Below are 19,899 nucleotides of genomic sequence, written 5' to 3' on the forward strand. Positions count from 1 at the left end.
ATATTATTCGTTTTCTATAAGAATTTTGAGGTGGGCGTGGCGGTTTCAAATGAGTTTCGAGGCCAAAGCTTAGTTAAATGCCCCTGCGCAAAAGTGTCAACTAGCGGACTCTGTGGGCGCAAGTTGTAAAGTGGGCGATTCCTTTTATATCTTCTTTCAAATTTTCTTATTTTGTAGAAAAAATACAAATTGCAATAAAATTTTCTTAGTTAATTTATTTTAAATGTTAGTTGACTATAATCATTATTTTATTAGTATTAACTAGTGTACTCTATAGGTGTGCGATTCCTTTTTTACCTATTTCATAATTATAATGTTGAAATTATATTTCATAAATAGCAATAACAAGGAGCAAATCTTGTACTTATTACCAGCGATGGTAGATCTACCAAAATTTCGGTAGATCTACCGATTTCATCATAAACATAGTTATTCGTAGAAAATCTACAGAAATCTTTGTCGAAAATTTCTGAAAATCTACTGAAATTTTTGAAATTCAACCGAATTTAGTAAATATCCACAGATAATGTACCAAAGTTTTTGAAATCCGGAATCAACATTTTAGAAATTTACAGTGGGGATAATCGAAATTGTCTAGCCACCCCCAGGTTAGCAGGTTGCCATCATCAGAATGTATGGAAAACGTCAGAGATTGGAGGTATTATTAAAATTCTTTAAAATTATAAGTATTTGATTCAAACCTTCTGATAGTTGTGGTAATGTTGCTGAATAGTTAATTATTGTAAAAAAATTATAGGTATATTTTTTTACTTACAACTACCGTTTTTAATACGCATTTAAATAAATGTATGACTTTTTGCATTTACGATCATTGAAAATAGTGATATTTAATATTATTTTCGAAAATAATAAGACAAAATCCTTCACATTTGACATAACATCGTGGAAGCTAATCGAAGCGAGGTTCATTTACATAATATTTTGAAAATGATTCTGGAGGCTTGTTTGATTATTTACAATACATCATTATTAATTTCTTTGGACCAAAATTCGAACGAGATGGATCCTGCGTTTATAGCCCCTGGTTAAGTGATTTTTTTAAGTTTGGTATTTTACATGAGGTGTTTTAATTAATATTTCCGAAAGTAATATTAAATGTCACTATTTTAAATAAATGTAAAAAAAAAATGTTGTTTTTTGTCATTAAGTTGAATCGAGGGTTTTTTTAAATGCGTATTAAGAACGGTAGTTGTAAGTAAAGTTTTACCAAATAATGTATTACGGATTTTAACTAAATACTTCTAGCTCGTTATTCTCAACTCCATATTGATTCTCTCACATGGTATAGAAAGGCTGCATTGTAAAGGTAGCAAGTGCCATGTTTTATATGGCATTCATATTTCAGTAGATGATTGAACATTACCTTTTGGTTTTTTAACTCTTCCAGTTTTCGATGATTCCTGAAAATCCGTATCCCGAAGAATAATATTTATTACTGAAATAATTAATAATCCAACTTTTTAAATCTTTTTCCAGTCCTTAGGTAGGTACCTAACGTACCTACCCAATATGTATTAAGTGTCTTTGGTAAATGCTTTTTGTTAGCGACTTTTTTTCTTTTTGACAGCCTATATTTATGGTAGTGATGGGCATGAGAGAAATATTTCAATCGAAACTTCAGAAGAATCGAATGATTAATCAAATTAATCGCTCGAAGTTCAGCGGGAGAAAACAATGAAAATATTTCATCCCCGCGGACATGAAAACCTGTACGTAATTTAAAAATACATGTCAACATTAGATTCTTAATACAGCGCCTCGAGGTTATTTTTTACAAAAACGGTGCCAAAAAAATATCAATTTATTATTTATTTACCTCCGCATGTATTATTTATTTACCTTCCCAATTTATGGATAAGAATGCCATTTTTACACATGCTAAATGTAATGGCATCGTAAATCGTAACCTAAAATATTAATTAATTATTCACATAACTTCTTTAGATGGTAGATAATATTGTAATTAAACACCTGATATCTAGTACCTAACATTGCCAACATTTGACAAACAGCAAAGACTAATTTATGTAATCCCAAATGCATATAAAATCATACGAGGTAGTACGTAAAACAATGTACCTTCGGAAGAATATTTCGTTTGTGGAGCAATCCGAAATACTTTTGACATTTCTCGAATTATAACCTCTCGGATTTGACAATCGATTTGCGTTTTCGAATGAATTCTGAGGTTTGAAAACGATTGTCTCGATTTCGGTTTTCGATACAATCTGACTTTTCATAACGATTGTCTCGGACTGCGTTTTCGAATGATTTTTGACATCGAGATGCGAGAATTGATTTCCAAAAGTCGATTGTTCAAGAATTGAATTGTCTATGACAATGAATCGAAAAATGTCGATGGTCAAAAAGGTCCAGAAAATCTATGCGTTTATTTTTATTGACACATTGACAGTATTATATGAGTATTATTATTGTTTTCTTTTTGTTCAAGCAGTAATATTCCATAAAAATGTCAATGTCATTTTTTGGTGGCTTATTATTCTCGAAAAATCTGTCAAAAAATGGCCAAGCACTTTACAGACACATTGGTATTTAAATTGCCCTTGAGAAATTTAGCATTAGTTCATTATCATTATCAATTTTTCTAAATCTTGAACATAACCAAAAATAATTATATAAAATGTTTTTGCAGCAACAATAAAGAGGTTTTATAAGAAAACAGGAATTCTTTGCAGTGATGGGAGATACGAAATAACTTTAGATCAGAAAAAACTTAAAACACCGCTAGGAAAAGCATTCTATTTAGAAAGTGAGCCCCTTGCTATTGCCGTGGCAGCAGAATGGGACGCACAGACTGAAACAATACAGCAAGGCTCAATGCATTTGGTTTGTAAAGCGTATATTTTTTAAATTTGAACTAAACCGCCCAATCTTAAACTAAAATAGTTGTCTGAGACATTACTAGTGTTTTATAGGGTAAATATGCAAGGGGTGCCTCATCCTGTACATACATTATTTTAAAAAAGCTATTCATGTCAGTTAATAACAATGAGGAACATTTATTCCAGTCCACGAAAAAGAAAAACAATGTATTCTCATTAATATTTGTCAAATTATCTTTGTGGCAATTTTTACATCCATGTGATAAGTGGGTTTTAGGTTTCGATTAGAGCACCCGCTGATATGAAACTTTAGTCGCGGCGACAGTTGCGGGCATATTACCGTATACGGAGGTGCGCACACGAGCGTTGTGACACTAGGGAGACTAAGTCTCTGGTCTGCGGGCTCCTTTTGTTTTTTCTTTATGAATAAAACGCAAACTATGAACCTTTTTTGTGAAGTATGTTCTGCACATTTACCTTTTCTATTAAATATAATACATAGCATTCTATTTCAGGCTGCACTGTGCAACACCTCCCTGGATAATCCTAACCACCTTAGTAAATATGACATGGTTAACTATATAGTCAATTATATTGCTACAGATACACTTCTCTTTCATTCAAGTGTAAGTTTTCTCCTGGATATATACTGATTAAGAATACACTGCCTGATGAAAACTAACTAAAGGACCCACAGCAATTCTTAATTTTCAGGAGGACGATGGACTGTATGAATCCCAACAGAAGCAGTGGGATCCGGTAATTCAGTGGTTCTGCAATCGATTCCACGTTGACTTAAAGAAAACACGAGGCTTTGTAGCACCAACTATCAGCCCCGAGACTAATGCAACCCTGAGCAAACATCTTATGTCCTATAACATTTCAGCAGTCAATGGTACTATTATACTTTCATAATGTGAGTGTTAACGTAATTTTGAATTTATTGTAGAAGGGAACGAAAAATTCAGACATTAATTTTTCCAGGATTCATTTACGGTGTGGACACTCTCAAGTCCGTTATATTGATGTTGGCATGTGTTGAAAGATTCATGACGCCAGATGAAGCTGTTTTTCTATCAAGATTGGAGGAAGAGCACCAGGTAAAAATGATGCAAATTTGTTATTCATGGTTATATTTTCTGAAATATTATTTTTAAAGCTATATTTGGGTTGCAACACATTCCATCAATTGATTCCACAGTGAAAAATATAATTGCATCACCCCAGTAAAATACTATGTGAAACCAGCCTTTTCAGTACTATTCTTCTATCATAAGTAAAAACACAGTATCATCGTGGTGAATATAAGGATGATACTGTGGTTTTACTTTTGACGGCAGTATTGCACTACGAATTTTCCTGATTCTTGGACCTGAATGTCTATCTTCTTTTTACTTGTGTATTTTGTCACTTGCAAAATAATTAGTTGAGAAGTAATATTTTGTGCAAAATGTTAAAAATTACAAATTGTTACTATTCTTGTAGGTTGGTCACTGGGGACGTGTTGAGTGGTCACACGATCTGAGCCAACAAGAGTTGCAAGCTCGACTCTGTGCGGCCGTTCTATTTGTACACTTAAATTCATTTCAAGCTACAAAAATCACAAAAAAATCTACCAAAGGAACACTGTGCACTTGAGAATACTTAATTCAATGTTTATAGTTGAAACATCTCAATACCATCTCAACCATCATAATAGAACTATCTTGACAAACAAGAATTATTAGTTAAATAAGTACAAAGTACAAATAATTATTGTATGCTTTCATGTTGATAATATTAAGAAGTATATTAATCAGAAATCGAATAGTATGACAGTGCAAAGGATGACACATTATTATTAAGGATTTAACTCAAAAATAAAAGTACTTTGGCCTATTGGAAGGCTCCAAGAATTACTAATTATTAATTAATTATTATTAATTATTAATTAATTACTAATTACTCCAAATTATTGATTCGGTCCTTCTATTTTTTAAAATTTTAGGTAATCAGATAAAACTGTCCATTAGGTAAATTAATTTTTATTAATAATGACGTACTGACTGAAATAACAGCATTTTTATTTTCAAAGTTTTAATTTTTCAATGCCCGTTACGTCACAAGGAGCCATGTTCACAAGAGCTTTTTGTATCAACAGGGTCAACTTCATACTAAAAAGAGACAGACCCATAATAACAGTCGTTCTATTTCCTTTCGTATTGCGATGAGATGGGCAGTATGATTTGGGCAGTGTTAGAAAGAGATCACACCATGATTGTAATAAATTCCAAAAAGTCATTGGCCGTAAAATTTTGCATGTTTGCGAATGATTTGTCAAAGTTTTTTATATGAAATGAAAAAAAGGAAGTGACAATAAACTTTATAATACGTCTGTGTAAATAAATATGTTTTTGATTTCGTAAATTGGTATGTATTTCTACAGTATACAAGGAAAAACAATCATAAAAATATTACTTTTTTTTTTTTTTTTTTTAAATCATATTTTCAATTGCATATTTCCGTTTGTAATATTAAAATCTGAAAGAGTCATTCACCTGCTTTTAAAACCAATTTTGTTTTATATTCAACAAAATCAAATCTATTAGATTCACAAATTTCTGAACAAAACATAAAATTTGTCATACGATACCAAAATATAAAACCTGCAAAAATTTCAGCAACTATATGATTTAAAAACTTTTGTAACCAGGTCTACGATTCGATGCATTTTTAAAGACACTAAAAAGACGATATTAATCCCGTAGCGACTGACCAAATTTTCAAATTTGAATATAAATTTCAACTTATTATGCGGATTCGATTTATTCGAAAACGAGAGCTAAAATCAAAAAAAGTTATACCACAAAATCATTTGTAAGTAACGATTTATTAATTCTCTGCATAATTATATACACGCTGTCCAGAAACTCGCAGTACAAGCGAGAAACTGATTAATCTACATCACATTTGGTTACGATTTTGTGGTAGAACTTTTTTTGATTTGAGCTTTCGTTTTCGAATAAATCGAATCCGCATAGAAAGGAAATAGAACGACTGTTATTATGGGTCTCTCTCTTTTCAGTATGGAGTTGACCCTGTTGATACAAAAAGCTCTTGTGAACATGGCTCCTTGTGACGTAACAGGCATTGAAAAATTAAAACTTTGAAAATAAAAATGCTGTTATTTCAGTCAGTACGTCATTATTAATAAAAAACTTATTTATAACGGATATAATCATTGGAAAATCAATAAGCAACCAGTGAAATTATGAAAACCTAATATATATTATAAAAAGAAACCTGTGTCACCAAATCTTTTTATCCGTACCTATGTAGTTCTGTTGTCTATGGTCAATCTAATTGTTACGTGCATTGACGAACATCAAACGAATAAAAAACTATTATTACATTCTTTTGTTTGTTTTACTATTTCCAATCGCCACATCCACTTAAGGGTTTAATATAAAATAAAATTGTCTACGATAGAGCTAATTTTTTAATTGAGTTTGAGATGGCTGTATTTCTACAAATTGGTACGATCCAATAACAATAGTGACAAGTCATTGACATTTTACAATGTGTTCTTCCATAAGCAGTTAAATTTGAGAATAAACAATGTCTCGGTACTGGGTGCTAACGACACTATCGAAATAAAAACTACACTCACTGTGAAGTCACACCCGACATGCGATAGATCTTGTGTTTTTGCGAGCCTTAAATTTAAAAAAATTTTAACTGTAAAAACTAACATGTATAAATATACTGGTTCTTTTCTCAATATAATTTTTTTTTCTTTCTATGTGTACTTATTTGTATATTTTTAAATTTGTTAATTTTTTCAGTATTAATCCCACACAGGAGGACCTGAGGAAAATAATTTTCCCCAGGGCCTATGTCATCTTTTGGGATGCTGTGTGGAAGGTCTTTTTTAGGAAAAGGAAGCAGAGGAAGAAAAGTATGAGGATTGGGTAGTAATCTAGGTATCAGTGTGTCCAGTAGTGACAGACAAGGGTCTCCCCAAACCAGCTTCTCCCGATCTGGCACGCCAAGCAGATATAATAAAACATACTTTTGGGATGCTGTGTGGAAGGTCTATTTTAGGAAAAGGAAGCAGAGGAAGAAAAGTATGAGGATTGGGTAGTAATCTAGGTATCAGTGTGTCCAGTAGTGACAGACAAGGGTCTCCCCAAACCAGCTTCTCCCGATCTGGCACGCCAAGCAGATATAATAAAACATACTTTTGGGATGCTGTGTGGAAGGTCTATTTTAGGAAAAGGAAGCAGAGGAAGAAAAGTATGAGGATTGGGTAGTAATCTAGGTATCAGTGTGTCCAGTAGTGACAGACAAGGGTCTCCCCAAACCAGCTTCTCCCGATCTGGCACGCCAAGCAGATATAATAAAACATACTTTTGGGATGCTGTGTGGAAGGTCTATTTTAGGAAAAGGAAGCAGAGGAAGAAAAGTATGAGGATTGGGTAGTAATCTAGGTATCAGTGTGTCCAGTAGTGACAGACAAGGGTCTCCCCAAACCAGCTTCTCCCGATCTGGCACGCCAAGCAGATATAATAAAACATACTTTTGGGATGCTGTGTGGAAGGTCTATTTTAGGAAAAGGAAGCAGAGGAAGAAAAGTATGAGGATTGGGTAGTAATCTAGGTATCAGTGTGTCCAGTAGTGACAGACAAGGGTCTCCCCAAACCAGCTTCTCCCGATCTGGCACGCCAAGCAGATATAATAAAACATACTTTTGGGATGCTGTGTGGAAGGTCTATTTTAGGAAAAGGAAGCAGAGGAAGAAAAGTATGAGGATTGGGTAGTAATCTAGGTATCAGTGTGTCCAGTAGTGACAGACAAGGGTCTCCCCAAACCAGCTTCTCCCGATCTGGCACGCCAAGCAGATATAATAAAACATACTTTTGGGATGCTGTGTGGAAGGTCTATTTTAGGAAAAGGAAGCAGAGGAAGAAAAGTATGAGGATTGGGTAGTAATCTAGGTATCAGTGTGTCCAGTAGTGACAGACAAGGGTCTCCCCAAACCAGCTTCTCCCGATCTGGCACGCCAAGCAGATATAATAAAACATACTTTTGGGATGCTGTGTGGAAGGTCTATTTTAGGAAAAGGAAGCAGAGGAAGAAAAGTATGAGGATTGGGTAGTAATCTAGGTATCAGTGTGTCCAGTAGTGACAGACAAGGGTCTCCCCAAACCAGCTTCTCCCGATCTGGCACGCCAAGCAGATATAATAAAACATACTTTTGGGATGCTGTGTGGAAGGTCTATTTTAGGAAAAGGAAGCAGAGGAAGAAAAGTATGAGGATTGGGTAGTAATCTAGGTATCAGTGTGTCCAGTAGTGACAGACAAGGGTCTCCCCAAACCAGCTTCTCCCGATCTGGCACGCCAAGCAGATATAATAAAACATACTTTTGGGATGCTGTGTGGAAGGTCTATTTTAGGAAAAGGAAGCAGAGGAAGAAAAGTATGAGGATTGGGTAGTAATCTAGGTATCAGTGTGTCCAGTAGTGACAGACAAGGGTCTCCCCAAACCAGCTTCTCCCGATCTGGCACGCCAAGCAGATATAATAAAACATACTTAAACAATTTTTTTATGCCAAGATAGTATTATTTCTGTTAATTTCAGTTTATAACTATTACTTTTTTCGTAATAGTGGTTTACAACTTTAAGAAATTATTTTTTGCAACCATTGTTTATAACCCTTATGCACAAAATTGTAAACATTTCAATGTACCACATGTAAAAGCCCCATTGGTGTATAAAAAGAGTAGATAAATAACAGATCCTTTTGAAAATAGTAAAATTGTTGTAGATCCGTCGATATAATTTAATGTGCACTAAGCTAATAAAAAACCCAATTAAAAATCATTCTTTTTAATTTATCATTTAAACTCACAAAATATTTTGTTAATACATATTATGTATTTTTGGAAAATGTTTTCACTGTGGGTTGGCCTATTAATGGTGATTGTAACGAATCCAGATATTTCTTAAATTCCTTTTTACTTTTGCATAAAATGTTTAAATTCCTCGGGCGGTTTCCAGAATTTTCCAATAGTTCCTGTCTGGTCTGCATTGTTTTAAGGGAGTGAGCAAGGACCCTCGGGACATAAATTATTTCTTTTTCTGAATATCCTTTCGAGTAAAGGTAATCTATAACATCTTTCACCTAGAAGAAAAGTAAGAAATATTAACAATAAGCTGTCTTCTATTAGCTTCGAATAATCATGTCCTCTTAGTGTTTGGTAAGTATAACATAAAATGTTAGTAGTATTATGTTGTAATTAGAGGTAAAACAATAATATAATGTACCTTGCTAACTCTAACTGTTTGAATAGCAGGAATTTTAACTGCCATTGTATCAACTGTTTCCCTGGAGCAGTTCAGTCTCTCTGCGAGGTAATTAAATGTGTGATTTTTGTCTCCAAGAATGTCTAAATTAGTTTTCCTGAGATTAATTGACCTAGAAAAGATTTATTTTGATACCTAATATTTAAAAAAAAAGGTTAAGTGAATAAGCAGACTCAGGAGCTCAGTGGTTTAGGATTGTCACCCGGTTAGCGTAAGGTCCTGGGATTTAATTCCTAGTTACACCTATAATGTGCTCATTTACGTATGATTTCCTAATAAGTACTATAAATATTGCAACAATTTATTGGTTTTAATTTAGTTAGATTAGATAAATATGTATATAGAGATTATTCATAGTAAATAATATAAGCAAGCATAATTATTTACCTATCCAAAATCCTCTCCGGACATCTGATCATCCATGTCATAGCTCTCTCTTTGCCGATTGTTTTGATTTGATCCAGTCTCTCTTTAACCGTTTCTGGCTTATACTTCAGGGACCACCAATCGTTCAAAATATTTTCCGGTTTAACACCCAATTCTATTGGAAAAATTGGAACGTATTAAGAAGTTAATGTCATATAAACTGAAATCAGTACATAGTGATCAAATAAAATAAATACATACATACCCAAAATAGTCCTCAAAGTATTCTGCAGGTTCTCATATGGCATAGTGTAAATAAATAATCTTTTTGAAATGCCTTTCGCGATTTGCAACGGCTCCACCTAAAAATATTAGGTACATTAATGGATGAGCATAAATAAATTGAGAAGGAATCTGCCTGAGTTAATAGAACTGTGCGAGTGTGGGTTGAAGATTTATTTTTTATATTAACTCAACACAGGAGGCCCTGAAGAAAATAATTTCCCTCAGGGCCTATGTCATCTTTGGGGATGCTGTGTGGAGGGTCTTTTTGTGGAGAGGAAGGAGTGAACATGGGTCTTGAAGAGTCCCATGTTGTAGGAGGGAGGAAACACAGAGGCCGGCAGTTCGTTCCACAGCCGAGCTGTTGAACTTAAGAACGAATCGTAGAAGCGACCCGTTCTCATGTGACAAATGTCAACTGTGTACAAATGTTGGGCGCGCGTTTGGCGTGTATCCCGACTACGCACCGGTGCCGAAGGGATCAATGACGCTAGTTCCTCAGAGCATCTTCCATTGTAATACCGATAGAACAAGGACAGCATACCTACCTGACGCCTGTGCTCTAAAGATTGCAGTCCGTTTGTTAAGATTGGGGAATCTATCAAACGGACTGCCCGTTTTTGCACAGAGTCAAGGGTTTTTTTCAGGTATTTAGGGGCTCCGGACCAGAGATGGCTGCCAAATTCGACAGTAGGGCGCACTTGCTATTTGTACAGGGTCAGCAGTTGTGTATTATTAAAGTATCTGCGGGCCCTGTACAGTACGCCTAGCTTCTGAGAGGCCAACCTGAGCTGGTCACTTATAGTTATACCAAGCATATCAATGGAAGGCCTGTTCGGAAGATTGCTTCCGTTGAAGGAGACTAGATTATCATTTGGATCCCTTTTAGACGTAATCAGACAGGATTGGGTCTTTGAAACAAATGGAGAGAGAATCTGTCTGCGACCCCGGACTGTGCCTCTGTTTGTGCTGAAGTTGCAAATGAGGCTGTCTCTTATCCGTGTTCCAACAATTATTATGTCAATTTAATACAGGGGAATTCAGCACACAAATTACCTGTTTTTCCACAAAGAAACTGAATCTAATATTATCCTATGGAACAAAAAGGTCTCGTGATTTAATACCTCCATCGTGTGCCGATGCTAAATTTTCGCATGATTTCATAATAACATTTTTATTGGCAAATTGATTTTTTGTAAACTATACCATCTTTCCAGGCAAAGTGCTTATATATTTATAAAAATAATATATAATCTATCATAAGTAGTTTCCCCTGAATAACTACTTATATGCAGATAAATGTTTTTTTCTCTCATGTTATAAAAAAATATTTTAAACAAATATGAATATTTTCTTAAAGTTTTTTTTCATATTTCCATATAGCTAAATAAGTGATTTTCTAAACAAAAAAATAAAGAAAACACACAACAAACTACGCATTGAAGAATGACGCAGTAGTAACATTGTTATTATTTTAAAATGGGTGCTCTTTACGGTATGAAAAGCACGAACTCTTGTCTCTTTGTTTATTTTGTTGCCAATGGAATAAGTTTTATTTTGTAAGCTACAAACATTTTTTAAGATGTGAAATCCCATGAAAAGAAAGTGTGTTTTAACTATGCCTGTTGATTTTTACCTGTTGAATGACGCCGTGGCCGATAGTCACTCACGGCACACAGAGTTAAATGTATGATTTTGCCAGTTTAAAAATGAAAACTTAATTCATCATAATATTAATGTTCTGTTAATGTCTAACTAAATAAGAATAATAGAAAAGAATCTTACTAATATTCGTTTGATAATTTTTACTAACCTTCATGGTTTCACTGAGAAAATAAAGTCTATTACCGCCCGTTACTAAAGCCATTTCATTTTTGATGGATTTGTATAGACTGGCTAATCTTTTTGAAGATAGTCTCAAAAACGGGATTCCATGTTCCAACGTTTTAAAATTCATTTTCGAAAGCAGTTGTAACTTATGCTTCAAGATATCTAGAATAGGAAAAAAATCAATGATTGAATTGAGAAAAAGTTAGCAATTATACAATTAAATTATTACTCTTATGCATTTGATAGGCTTTTGGATTCCACTGCGTCGTACTAGAAGTCTGGATTTATTTCAGTACAGAAATTCTGGGACTAACTACCATATGAATTCCTCATTGGAGATTGGAGTTGGAGACGTAAAATGGTCTCCCCAAACCAACCTCTCTCTTCACCTCACCCGATGAACCCGGGCACCCCTGCTAAATAACCAAACGTAGCGAACCATTTAGGGTGACCTATAGCAGAGGCGTTGATTATCCATTAAATAATTACCGGGGCGGCGGTACCCAAACCCGCCTCCCAAATTGATATGTAGTTAACAAAGAAAAAGTTTAAAAAATCACACATTGGCAATGTCAGTGCATGGGAATTGAGCGAGCGGGTTGACATCACCCGAGTCCCTCTGGCGACCCGGGCAGTGTTGCCAACTCAACTACTTCAAAATATGCTAGAGTGATGGGGAAAATATGCCAGAAATATGCTAAATTCCTTTAAAAAATGCCAAAAAAAAGCCAACATAAATTTAACTTAGTATTTATTGAGAAATAGAGTGATTGGAAAAATATGCCAGAAAAATGCTAAATTACTTTAAAAAAAGCTAACATAAATTTAACTTAGAAATAAAATCAGTGAAATAAAATAACAATATCTTCATCTTCTTCATTAACAGCAGCTGAAGTGGAAGGCTGAGAGACGGAGTCATAACTTTCTTTGGTCCCAATGCAGCGTAGTACTTCGTCAAGAACAGTGTAAGAATAACAGCACTTTCCTGCTCTCTTTAGGCCAAATCTCACGTACAAAATGGAATTTAGGGTTCTCACCGCCAAACGATTTCGGAGTTTTGTTTTGACCAGACTAATTTGGCTAAATACACGTTCAATGTCCGCATTTCAATGCGGCAATGTTAAAATAGACATTGCAAACTGACATAAATCACCGAAGGGGTTATTATTAGCTGCATCTTTATATTGCATGACTTCATTCCAAAACTCTACAGTGGAAGACAAGGATTCCCATTTAATGTGAACTATGTTTCTCCATTGAGACACCAGTTTTTCAATCGATATCATTTTTGTTAGTTAAAAAATTGGTTTTTATTATTTTCATGTTTCTGTAAAAATAAGCCAAATAAATATGCTGTATGCTAAAAGCATAATAGTTATGCTAAACATGGAGTAATTATGCCAAATTTAGCATATAATATGCTAACTTGGCAACACTGCCCGGGTGCCGGGTGCTGGTGTGGCTAGGCGAGCCAACATAGACAGATGTATGAGTGAGAAAGCGGGTTATCAGCACCCGAGTCTCGCGACCCACTCTGGCGATCAGGGTGTTGGCTACCAGTGTGGCGAGGTGAGTAATTATAGAAGATGTATTTTGTAGACCGTCTTCTCTTTTTGCTTTTAATATCTTTTGCTATTTTCTTTCCTGTCTAATCTGAATCTTCTCTGTATTATGCATGTATATTGAATTTAAGTTTTTCTTTAATATGATTAAGATGTTCTGACTGATGTGCAAACACTGCAATTAAAATATAACCTTCATAAAATATCATTTAGGTAACCTAAAGAGTAAAAATGATAAAATCGTAAAATAAAATAAATATCTAGCAGATATTATTTCTTTTGTACACCCGGTGTTTGTATCAGTCGGCCCTATGCAGGCGCAATTTAAGCAATCTGCTCCGGGCGCCAAATTGCCAAGGCGCTGGTAACACGTAACACATCACCCTTGAAATTATTTTTCAAAAAATGGCGCTATGCAAAAATACAAATCATCCGAATATCATCGATTACGGTGATCACCTAAATTACGCCAAAATTTTACTCGCCAGGCGCTGTTTGGCTTAGGGCCATCCCTGCTTGTACTCCGATCCAGTATCAACAAGAATCATAATAATCCATGTGCACGAAGCTGAACCCGCAGTGACAAATCATCTCAGTTTCAGAATAACCATCTCCATTTCTGTGTTGCGAGAATGAGACTTGAGTCCCTTGAGACGTCCTGTCTACACAATTTCACATCTATGGCATGGTCTTTAAAGTTACAGGATCCACTACCTACCTACGTCGAACGAAAGTGAAAGTAGCCGGGTGATGGGTAATCGGGTTTCGGGACATGTATGCGGCGCACCTGTAAAACCCACGCAGAGGCCAGTGGGTCGTGCAAAACAATTAATTGACCCAGCTCTATATTAAACCTATGATCCTAAAATAGGTTGTTAGTTTGGGTTTAATTAGGAACTATTTTAATATTATTATATCAATTATGTGGCGTGAAGAAAAGGCGTCCAATTATGCTTTTTTTCAACAAAATACCTACTACAATGCATTATTTTCCATTTCCAAAAACTGAAATACTTATTTCTTATTATTATCTAACTACTACGGGTGTTTTTAAATAAAATGTGCATATTAAGCGTATCCCCATTTTCTGTATATTTACCCCATATTTTAACACTGGGGCTTAGAATTAGGAGACATTAAGTTTACAAGTACTAATTGAAAAAAACAAAATTAAAATTACCGTGATCGAAACTTAAGACTGTCAAATGCTCTCTTATAACTTCTTTATTCACATTAAAGTTTTCTAAAATTTCTAAACTTTTCTGAACATGTGCACCGTGTAGTTTCTCAATAAATTTATTAGATTGGATCAATTTATCGCAATCATCAATAGTCATTTCAAAATAATTCCTCAAAACTTTTTTTAAATGATCCCTCTGCTTCGAAGACAACTGCTCTTGAAGCTTGTTTACATCTGGTTTGATAGCCATGCTTCGAAAAAATATTTTTTCATGAGGATTTATCAATTTCTTCAAATGGATACAAACTTGTGGTTTCAGAAAGCAAAAGCTCACAATTCTTAAACTATTTATCAGCAGTTTCGTTGACATTTTGCAGTTTTTGTGATTATTAATTGTGGTTATGAAATCAATCGATTTTGTCAAATTAAACAAAGAATAAAAATCGAAAGCTCGTATTCATAAAGTGATATCTGTATAAATTTGATTTAATTTAAATATTCGTAACAAAACTTCTCAAATACAAGAAAAATAAATGTCTGACAGATTGAAATATAAATATCCATAGATATACCCGATATAACACTCAATTTTGAATTCCATAGATGTTATTTAAAAATTATGACAGTGCAGTAGTCATTATTTATGGCAGTAGTGGTGGCAAAACCACTCGAGTGGTGTGTGCACTTTGCACAATCGAAATATGTATTTAAAAAAATCTTTTTCGATATAATCGATTATTTCAATAATCGAAATATTGCTGAACAACAACATAAAAACAATTCTCAAAATTTACAATCGATGTATTCCAGACTTGTAATCATAATTTATAATTAGTATATTGAAAAACTAAAAGGAGACAATAAAACAAAATTCTGTGCAAAATATATCACGAAAATACCGGAAGTATTGTGAAATTTTTATTTATTTTTATTTTTATGTGACACCTCACAAGAGTGTCCCTGCCTGTGCAGTGTACAGACAGGGGAACTATGTCACCACCCGGTTGGGCGGCGTTGTGAGGCGGAATAAGGTAGGGGCTGTAGGAAGGGATTTGTTAATGCCGGCCTTGAAGAGGCTCGGATTATAGGAGGGAGGAAAAACAGATGCCGGTAGCTCGTTCCACATACGAGCCGACTTACACAAAAACGAGTCGTAAAAACGGCCCGTTCTCATGAAGCCAACGTCAACCGTGAACGGGTGTTCAGTTCGTGTCCGTCGAGTTTCGCGCACGTGCACCGGTGCATCAGGAATCAATGCTGCTAGCTCCTTGGAGCAGGCTCCATTGAAATACCTGTAGAACAGACACAGCATGCCTACATTGCGTCTATGCATTAGAGAAGGCAATCGGTCTGTTAACAACGGATTGTCAATCAGACGGATCGCTCTCCTTTGCACAGATTCAAGCAGGTTTATCAAGTATTTTGGGGCACCAGCCCAAAGGTGGCTCCCAAATTCAACAGTTGGGCGGACTTGAGACTTGTACAGGGTCAGCAGCTGGTCACTGTTGAAGAATATCCTAGCCCTGTACAAGACGCCCAACTTTTTGGAGGCCTGATTTACTCGGGCTTCTATGGATCCCCGATACTTGAGCTGGTCTGATATAGTAACTCCAAGCATTTCAATGGAGTCTTTATTGGGGAGAGTACTCCCATCAAATTGCATCAGACAGTCATTGATCTCCCTCTTTGCCGAAATCAGACACGCTTGGGTTTTTGAGACGTTGAAACTGACCAAGTTGGCCTTACCCCAGGCACGAACCATCTTGAGGTGGTGGTCAATTTTTTGCTTCAAAACTTCCCGAGCTGTTCGGAGATCATAGGTGGAAGGGGGCCTGTCAAAAATATAACCCTCGTGAACGGTGCTGTCATCAGCGTAGCAGTGAATTGGTGCACATTCAACGAGATCGTTGATGTGCTATAAAAACAGCGTCGGAGACAGCACAGATCCTTGTGGCACCCCCGCATTGATTTGGTGCGGTGAGGAAAAAGAGCCGTCAACCACGGTTTGAATTGTTCTTCCCCTCAGAAAGTCTGCAATCCAACTATGCAGGGTTGGATGGATCCCATACGATGGTAACTTCCCGATAAGCGCCCGGTGCCAGACTCTGTCAAAGGCTTTGGAGATATCCAACCCAACGGTTTGAGTTTCACCAAAACGTTCCATGTACCGCCCCCAAATATGCGTCACATATCCGAGTAGATCGCCACACGATCGGTTTCGACGAAATCCATATTGCCGATCGCTTAGGATATTGTTATTCTCCAGATATGTGAGCAATTTGATGTTAACCACCCTTTCTAATACCTTCGAGAGTATGGAAGTGATGGCTATGGGGCGGTAGTTAGAAGGGTCGGAGCGGTCCCCCTTTTTTGGGATTGGGTGGACGATTGCCTTTTTCCAAAGATCTGGCACCTTTCCACCTTTGAGAGAGAGCCTAAATAATTTCGCGAGCACTGGAGTCATTTCTGCAGAACACCTCTTGAGGACCAAGGCAGGTATTCCGTCCGGCCCACTGGCTTTGTCGACTTTCAGCTCGTTCAAGACTCGGAGAACCTCTCTGTTCCGGATCTTCGGTTCCTCCATTTGAAAACCGCAGTGCGGAATGGAAGGGGGAGTCTCTCCGTTATCTTGAAGAGTTGAGTTTTCCGCGAAAATTTTGCCTAATAATTCATTCATCAGGCTTGGTCAGAGGTGGAAAAGTGGTTCTGCAGAAATTTCTTCCGATCGAGCTAGCGAGTGACCAGAAAGCACGGCTACCAGTGGGGCAGTCAGCCAGCTTTTTCGCAATTCTCTGGTCGTGATCGCTCTTAGCTCTATTTAGAACTCTCTTACAATTTCTTGGCAATGTCGAGTGCTACTGTTTGGGTATCAGCAAAACATTTAGTCACCACTTCCAAACGCACCACTATATACTATATACATACCTATGAAAGAACATTTCCACTGAAATCCGTACTGTGGTTGATAATTTTGTCATAATGAGTTTTGGAAATAAATGATAAAAATCCTACAAAATGTAAAGAGAAATCCTATCAAGGTGTATCATACACAATGACAACACGATGTACAATATAAATTCCATTAGTCAAACAGAACAAATATAACTAAAAAGCTCGATTACTAATTTGAAAACCAGGCCAGCTTAGAAAATTTATACCCAGATCTTGTACTTCAAAAATTAAAAGTATTCTCATATTTTTTTTTTTACTTTTACAATCTGGCATTTGTTTAGCATGAAGATAAATAACTAGTACCTTTTACTTCAGAGTGCCCTATTGTAGGCCTAGCGGAACGAGCCTGCCTCTTCAGGACGCCACGCAGAAAAGTCCCACAATAGACCGAGCTGTAAACCATTACTTTACTTTAGCGGACTCATTCCGAAGCATTTGTGTGGGGTTCGCTATTGCTGGTGCCAAACTTCTCCCTGTTCTCAGCCAACCAGAACAGCTCCTCCACACATTGGACACCTGCCCACTGATGGATATGTTAAATAATAGAAACAAGGGAGACATTATTTCATGAAACATTATTAGGATTATACAGCACGCTCAAAAGTGTCTTTAACATCATTCACCATACTACTGCAAAATCCAATCTATGTGCAGCGGTGACCGCCTAATCCAACACTTTCATTCTTTCTGACTCCACTGCTTTGATAGTTCGTGCAGTTTGGTCATAGCTCGGCGACAGTATATACACCTCCATATTATATACAGGGTTTTCCAATAAGAGGTGTTATTTTGATATTCAATCGTAAAAGATCAATGGTTTCGTTGCTTGTGTGGCACGTAGCGCCGTCTTATTGAAAGTAAACGTTGTCCAAATCAATACCATCCAATTCCGGCCATAAAAAATCATTAATCATCTCTCGATAGCGATCCATTCACCTTAACTGTTGCTCCAGCCTCATTTTCGAAAAAATAAGGTCCAATGACTCCGCCGGACCATAAACCGTACCAAACAGTCACACGTTAAGGATAGAGAGGCTTTTCAACAATAACTCCTGGGTTTTCCGAGCCCCAGATTGTATAGAATATAATTGTATAGATAGAATTTTGCTTGTTGACGAAGCCACCGAGGTGGAAATGGGCCTCATCACACAAGATGATTTGCATTTGATTCACTCAAGTGAATTTTAATAATTTCAATGTGTTTTTGAAGCGCGTATCGTTCCATTTTTATTAATGGCGTAGTTTCTACTTGTAAAGTGTAAAAAAATGACAGCTTCAAAAGTAACATCTACCGAAATAGCGGGCTATTCAAAATAACACCTCTTATTGGCAAACCCTGTACATACAGTTACGTTTAGTAGCCAGATACTCCCCTATCTACCCATCTTTCAACTACACAACATTCGTCAATGAAGGATGCTATAGGCTTTAATCTTACTGGAATAAACAGGTAGTCAGGAGTTTATGCAGTATAAAAAAAATAATATTACTATATAAATAAATATAAATTTCATTAGTGTGTCTACTGTTTTCTCACACTGTAGTGCTGCATATAAAATTGAGGCTCGGCTCGCAAATGTATTTGCGCCATAATAAATTATATTATTAAGCTCTTAAATGCCAGAGTATCCTTAAATCGTTTAAAAAATCATTTATCTGAATATAACTATGTACTATCTATTCTGGGGAAACTATATAATATGGTAGATTATATACATGTATACACACATTATCTGCTAAGACGGTCATTTTGCAAAAAAAAAGTGCAGCAAAAATTTTGCAGCAGCGCACCAAGAGTTAAAACACAATTATTTTGTTTACATTCCTTTATACACGCCTACTAGTTTGTGTTTAGGCAGTATTATAATCGCAGGATAAAGAAGAGATAGAAATGCATTCCTTTAGATTTGAATTGGAACTAATGTCGCCAATGACTTAGTGCCCTTTGGTTCTAGCACATTTAGCACAAACTCTGTCTCTCTTACACTTACCGGACATCGCATATCGCCATCGTGTTTGAATTTCATAATGATGAAACACAGTTTTGTATTGGAAATTTGAGCAAAGAATAGTTCGGCTTTTGTATCACGAAACACGCCCACATCACATTTCTTGTGTTTTTCTTTATTCTATGACCGTAAATTTTATTGTCAATATATTATTTAGATTTACAATTTTGCTTTGATGGAGACATGGATACCAGTTGGCATTATATAAGAAAAGTAAGTGATGTTAACAAAATAATCATTTTATAAAATGAATCATCACAAAACGATGGTTCATTGAAAAACTTAAAAAAGAAAAAATAATTAAAATCTGACAAACTTTATGTTTTAATTCTTTCAGGACAAAACCCCTCATTAGATTTTTTTTCTATTTTTCAGGGGAACAGAAAATAAACAACACATCAATATTTTACAATAAAACATTGTGCATTACTTATCACATCAATTCTTTTCCCGTAGAAGCAACAAAGTACTCTAGTAAAAGAGTCACAACAAGAGGGGAGAGACTATG

At 35.8% G+C, this 19,899-nt stretch overlaps 2 protein-coding genes across 2 annotated transcripts; one reads left to right on the plus strand and one right to left on the minus strand.

The window, feature by feature from the left end:
• The first annotated feature begins 2,401 nt into the window (after positions 1-2,401).
• Positions 2,402-6,257, plus strand: LOC149424384 (ATP synthase mitochondrial F1 complex assembly factor 2-like). The gene is made up of 6 exons (XM_089651515.1): positions 2,402-2,570; positions 2,675-2,868; positions 3,380-3,490; positions 3,579-3,759; positions 3,849-3,964; positions 4,350-6,257. Exons 1-6 carry the CDS (start codon positions 2,492-2,494, stop codon positions 4,500-4,502), a joined length of 834 nt encoding a protein of 277 aa, XP_089507641.1. The 5' UTR covers positions 2,402-2,491; the 3' UTR covers positions 4,503-6,257.
• A 2,504-nt stretch (positions 6,258-8,761) lies between these two features.
• mTTF (mitochondrial transcription termination factor) lies at positions 8,762-15,025 on the minus strand. Its single transcript, XM_089631320.1, has 6 exons — positions 15,003-15,025; positions 11,672-11,850; positions 9,842-9,938; positions 9,598-9,751; positions 9,172-9,322; positions 8,762-9,028 (listed from the first exon to the last, which is right to left on the minus strand). Exons 2-6 carry the CDS (start codon positions 11,813-11,815, stop codon positions 8,777-8,779), a joined length of 798 nt encoding a protein of 265 aa, XP_089487446.1. The 5' UTR covers positions 11,816-11,850; positions 15,003-15,025; the 3' UTR covers positions 8,762-8,776.
• Positions 15,026-19,899: the final 4,874 nt, after the last annotated feature.

The sequence above is a fragment of the Hesperophylax consimilis genome, chromosome 4, assembly GCF_061612785.1.
Source record: "Hesperophylax consimilis isolate HC1 chromosome 4, BYU_Hcon_1.0, whole genome shotgun sequence".
NCBI lineage: Eukaryota > Metazoa > Arthropoda > Insecta > Trichoptera > Limnephilidae > Hesperophylax > Hesperophylax consimilis.